This window comes from Nyctibius grandis, chromosome 11 (genome assembly GCF_013368605.1).
Source record: "Nyctibius grandis isolate bNycGra1 chromosome 11, bNycGra1.pri, whole genome shotgun sequence".
Classification (NCBI taxonomy): Eukaryota; Metazoa; Chordata; class Aves; order Nyctibiiformes; family Nyctibiidae; genus Nyctibius; species Nyctibius grandis.
The window spans coordinates 14446887-14452886 of NC_090668.1; the positions used below are offsets into that span (position 1 = coordinate 14446887).

The window sequence follows — 6000 nt, forward strand, 5'->3', positions numbered from 1 at the left end:
GTCACTGTGCTAAAGAGGGGTCTGTACGTAAATCAGCAGCCCAGGTGTTTTCTGGAGGGAACACTAAAGAGATCCCAAAAAAATTAACCCAACCAGGCTCTTGGCTCATGTGCCTGCCCCAGCTGCTGCTCTTACAGGCAGTTGCTGCCTGCTCATCCTGAAGTGTCTCTTGCTCACTCTATCTTGGCAGAGAAACTTAGGCACATGCTTGCCTCAGCTTGCAGGGTGATCCAAAAAGCCCTGTAAGAGAGTTTGGAGCGTGGGTTCTCATGACATGGTGGTTCACGTCTATCATCTGTCCATCCTTTTTCAACTAGCTTTGCTTTTCCTTTGTTTTCCAGCAGAAGCGAAGGGAGAACCCTTTATTAGACAGGTGCTAAAAGCACTTCATTTCAGAAGCATCCAGTAAAGCCTGTACCTTCCACTCAAAATAGTTTTTTGTTCATTTCCCACCCTGTACCCCCCCAGCTTCCATACTTACAACATGCTGTTCTCTACCATTTCTGCTGGCTTTTCTAACGTCCAATAAATATCATTGCCTATCTGACTTGGACCTTTTTATGTATAATAAAAACAAGGCTTTCTTAAATCAAAACCCTCTTTGTTCAAGCACAAGTATTCCATGGGGCAAAGTATACCTTTTGTTGTGATAAACATTGTTCAAATGACCAGTGTGATACTGCAAAAAGTTATAAAATGCCTAGTTGTACTTTATATCACATAAGCATGTTACTGATGCCTCATCATTAAGTGCTAAATATCTTATGGTACACTTTCTAATTAATTTTATATTTACAAGAATATATTAGCTCTTGAATGGCATTTAACTCTGTAAAACAGCAATTAAAATATGTATCAAGCTTAAAAGATTAACACCACAAAAGTACAGGTGGTTCACATAGCATGATAAATGATTTGCAGAAAAAGTTATTTGCTAAGCATTGCAAATCAAATAATATTACAGCTCCAGAAAAATTATTCATGTCTGTCAGGGTTGTTTTACAACAGTAAATAATGTTTAAACCTGTTGTTGTTTTTACTAAGTGTGTATTTATTGTCCAGACACAGTTCAGATAATTTATCAAACAATTTTAAAAGCATTAATATTTTGTGCCAGGAGTTGCAGGGTAAGATTGGTACTATTGAAGACAATAATAAGACTCCCACTGCCTTTATGGATGCAAGCCTGGTGATAAGGTTGTCTTCATTTTGTTCTTCCTGGCATCATACAAAATCATAGGCTCCACAGTGTTAATGTTTAAAAAAAAAAAAAAACAAACCCCACTCCTGTCACCAGTTTAGATCTCTACTTGCAGTGCAAGCTGCTCTCTTTCCTAGGCCAAATGTCTTTTGACTTCAGTGGGAGGAGAGCCAGAGAAGGGACCTGCAAAGGTTTACTCTCCAGGATATGTTAAACTTCATAAAAATAATCTGTATTTTTTTCAAAGACCATACAGGCAATTTAGCCTCTAGTTATCATATGTGAATAGTGTAACATAATAGTTACATTAAAATAAACATGGAAATCTATGTTCTAACATAGTAGCTTGTGAAAGCTTTTATGCAATATTGATTTAATCCTATGTGGCCAAATTCCTGCTTGTTTCAGCCAAGGAACCTAGGACAAAGCGCATCAAATGAAGGTCTGCCACCTTCTTTCTCTTACGTGCAGAATCTCCAAATCCACTGCAAAACCACTGCTGTTGGAGATGACCTGCATTTTTGTGAAATGTCACTCTGAAAGATGGTATGGAGGAGCATACTTTCATGTGGTAGGCTGCCTATGAAAGAGCTGGGAAAAAGTAGTCCATTGCTCTACCGAAGAATTTTTTTAGCAAACCAACTTCTCAATAGGTGGACATTAAAAAAAGAGAACAATGTTCTATTTTAAGATTACCTGTTCAGTTCTCAGAAGCTTATCTATAGGACAAGAAAAGAAATGTGACTAGTTGCATGTACAGTAAAACTCAAAAAATTTCACTGAGGGTAGTGTTAGTAAGCATGTAACTTGCATTGCAAGATATAATTTTTTCAGAATTGTGAAGACCTGTTTAATGCTCTTAATAGTGGTCTGTCTCAGGAGTAACATTTTTGGGAAAACAAAAACGAAACTTTGACTATATAGACAACTCAAATATGAAGCAGTAATGGATGGGTGTAAGGAGACTGGTGGAAGCCAAGGCTGTGGAGCTGGATGTTTTTGTGTGCAGAGGTGTGGTGCTTTTTGTTGATTTTTTTTTTTTAAAGTACAGCTAACATCTTACACTACTCGAATGTAAGGAGCTTTTTGTTTGCACCAAAGAAATATAAAGATGCTTATCGTGACAACATGTTCAGAATAAATATAGAAAAAATACTTCTGCCTCCTTGGAGATTCAGCTTTAAGTGGGCTATTAAAGGAAATGAGGCTGCTGGGATGTCAGAGTAAGACTCCAGCTGGCTCTTGGAAGCCAAGCGTGTGTGGCAGATGGTGGGGGCGTACAAGGTAGCCTCCTGTCCCGTGCACACGAGTATGAGTCCCGGGAATGGCAGGGGTGCTGTTCCACCAGGACAGAGAAAAACGCTGAATAAGTGTGGCAGGAATAGCACAAACCCTTAAATGGGATATGTTTTTAAACACTTGTATTGCATTAGCACCATGGAGCCCTAGTGATAAAGTAAACTGTATCAAGCTGGGCTTGAACAATCGGACAACCTGAGAAGTGGGCAATGGCTACAAGGAGATTTAACCGTGTAAGCTGAAGTCACTGCTTTACAAACTTGGAACTGTGAAGACTGGTAATGAAGAGAGTAAGCTGAACATTCAAGTTGGTGACACTTTCAATACAAAATCCTAGCTGTTCTAAAATCAGTGGCCAGAATCAGACCGTTACTAGGACTTTATCCCAAATACTTCCCTCAGGCACTCTGTTTGCCCTATAAACTGCAGGCAGAATGCCCTGGTCACGGGGATATGTGGGGTTTGCACCTCCCTGAACAAGGTAGTGTGGGATTTAGTCACCATAACCCCTCAGCTTCTGTGCCCGCAGCAGTGACTGACAGTGTGACTGCTGAACACCCACATACAGAGAGATACTGCACAGTACATATGGCAGAGTACAGAAAAAAGACCAAATGAAATCTAGCAAAAGTGTAATGGGGGGGATACAGACAGCAAGTAATTCTTTAGTGCAGAAAAGATGATTGCAGCTGGTTAAGACAAAAACACCAAGTTTTCACTGTATTCCAATTTTATTCTACTGCATAGGCATCTGCCACATATGGTCAAAATACCAGATTTTTCTTCTCTCAGACAGTACAAAGAAGGAATATAAAAGAGGAGAGGAGAATGAACATCAACTCTTGGCAGCTAGCAAGTAATGACATAAAAAGCACTCATGGCAATCTCTAAGCATAGTTATTTTTAATTTATTTAAAAGAAAATCTTATTCAGAACAGGAGTAAGTTGTTGGCAGGAGCTATATTACATCAATTTGTCTATAAATGTAATGTTTATAACTTGCACTTCATGCACTACTTTGAATATTAGGATGAAAAAGTATAGCTGTTGGTGGTCTTGGTTAGTAAGTTCAGCCTAATGAAGCTTTATGAATATAAGGAGCTGTATGACCTGTTGCTAGTCTTATTTCATTCTCTAGATCTCGGGTAAGAAAATACAAAGCAAGATATCAAGAGTAAATACCCCTAATATTTAAAACTGGATTGGATTTAATACTATGCTACAAAATCCCGTTCTGCTGGGAGACTAGACAAGATAACACCTATTTATCTTATGACCTCCTACCGTTGTTCATCACTGCTGTGTTAATAGGACAGTTAAAATATTTCACAAAATATCTGGCATTTTTTTCATGTTGTAGTTAAAATATTGTTTGGTGTTGAAACCTTTCTTTTTGGGGGGGTGGGAGGAGGTGCCAGCTGAAATAAGGGATGTGTCTAAACGGGATGGATTATGGTGAAAAGATTTTTCTCAAAGAAGATCTTGTAACATAACATGGTAGCTTTCTATTTGGGTTTATTATAATCTCTAGGACAATTTCAGACATCATTCCAGTTGCACGTGGATTGTGCGTGATGCCAGTTAAATGGCTTCAGAGAAGGTGCCTGTGACTTCCACCATGGGAAGCTGGAGGTCAAACAGGTCCTGTCCGCACGTAGCATCAGCAATCGCCCAGCACCTGTCATGTGCCAGCCGTGTGTGATATACCCCTGCAGCCTGCTCTGCTGATGGCAGGGTACCACCACCACTCCCTGAAGAAGAGTTAGAAACCCAGAGAGGTGCATGGGGAAGGGGGGTGGCCTTGAGCTGACAGCAGTTCTCTGCGGACCGGTGCTGGGATGGGTGCTGTGCTGGTAGAGCAAACCTACCTCTGTGTATGCTGGATTTCACACAAGTTTCATGTCCCCATTTACTGTTTGTGCAGGACAGCCTTTGATTACAGCACATCAGCGATGGTTTGTTTTGCGTAGGACATAGGAATGTAGAGATTTGGAAGTGGCAGAGATTTTTGTTGTTTTTCTTCTGTCTCATCTAAGAACTATGCGAGCTGCAGCAGTTAGCAGCATTTTTATGGTTTTTGGTGACAAGTTAGGACTTGAAAACAAAAGCCTAGTGGCCTGAGGGCCTCTGAGGGGGCGAACTGCTGTGGTCGTGGAGCGATAGCAACACAACCCGAACCAAACCCAAAGAACTTTGCACCCTCTGGGTATGAAGCACAATGCATCAGCCTCACGCCAGCGCTGCTAATTTAACCGGCTGTCACGTCATGCTTGAACGCGACTCTTCAGGGCAGCTCTCTGCCGTACCCCGGCTGGCTGGGGCAGAGCAGAGCCCGGCGCCGGGCCGCGCCCCTCCGGCTCCCGCGAGCGGTCTGGGCCCGGGCGGCCGCCGGAGGAGCCGCTCAGCGCGCGCGGGGCGCTCGGCGGGGCTCGCGCGGGGCGGCAGGGACCCGCGCGCTCTCCCCTCAGCGCCGAGCCTCGCAGCCCTTCAGCCGCCTCAGCGAGGGGCAGACCCCTTCCTCCTCGCAGTCGCCCCCAGCCCCATCGCTCGCGGGGCTAGGCGGCACCGGTCCGTCAGGCAGCAGCCCCCCCCCCCCGCCCCTTACCTGCAGGTGAGACCAGCTCGCCTTCGCTGAGCTCCCCGGAGTCCGAGTCCATGCTGCAGGTACCGGCGGGGCAGGGGGACCGAGGGGCAGCTCGGGGCGCGCAGCGTGCGGCTGGCCGCCGCTGGCAGGAGGAGTGCCCGGAGACGGGGAGACGGGAGCGAGCGGCGAGCAGAGCCTGCTGCCTCCTCCTCTACTCCCAGCCCGGGCGCTGGGTCCGCGCCACCACATGCAGCCACCTCGCTTAGTGCCATTGGCTGCAAAGGAGGAGCGGGGACGGGCGGGCTCCGGTGAGGGGAGGAGGGAGCGGGGGCGCGGCGGAGGAGCGGTTCCTTCCCCGAGCCTGTTACACAAGTTGCTCTGGCAGCCGGTTGCATCTCCCCGGGTTGGCCGCGGCCTCTGGCTGGATGCTGCTGCGGGGACACGGGTCGGCGGGGCTGCCCGGCGGTGGCTGGGGTGACAGCCGCGGCGTCCCCGCTCTGCAGAGGGCTCGGGGCCGCTCCTGAGGCAGAACTTCAGAGCACGAAAAGGACCGAAATGACCGTCCTTTACACTGGCTGCCATGGTGTCTCCTGTTTACTTTGTCTTCTCTTTTCTTGTGGGCATCTCCCCTGACCTTCAGTTGCCACTTTCTCTATTTTCACCAGCTTCCTCTCCTTAATGATTAATTTGCTCAAAAATTAGTCATTAGAACAGTGGAGGCTGACAGGGAAGTGTCATTTCTCATTGGGTATTAGTGCCCAGAAGAACACTGAAGGAGAGAGTTTTGCTGCTGCCTGTTTGCACATTATTCACAGGCTCAGGGAGACAGTGCAAAATTTGGTAAATGAAAACTATGTTAGAAGATTGTTTTGAACTCTCAGTCTGAAAACTTCATAGCTTGAACTCTGCAGACTTC

The 6000-nt window shown here is 45.6% G+C and overlaps 1 protein-coding gene across 1 annotated transcript in view; it reads right to left on the reverse strand.

Moving 5' to 3' along the window:
- TNFAIP8L3 (TNF alpha induced protein 8 like 3) overlaps nt 1–5319 on the reverse strand; it is a 45196-nt gene extending 39877 nt beyond the window's left edge. Inside the window, exon 1 of the mRNA XM_068410594.1 lies at nt 5106–5319. Within this exon, the coding sequence (XP_068266695.1) occupies nt 5106–5157 (52 nt within the window). The 5' untranslated portion in view covers nt 5158–5319. The remainder of the gene's footprint in view (nt 1–5105) is intronic.
- Between the last annotated feature and the right edge of the window lie 681 nt (nt 5320–6000).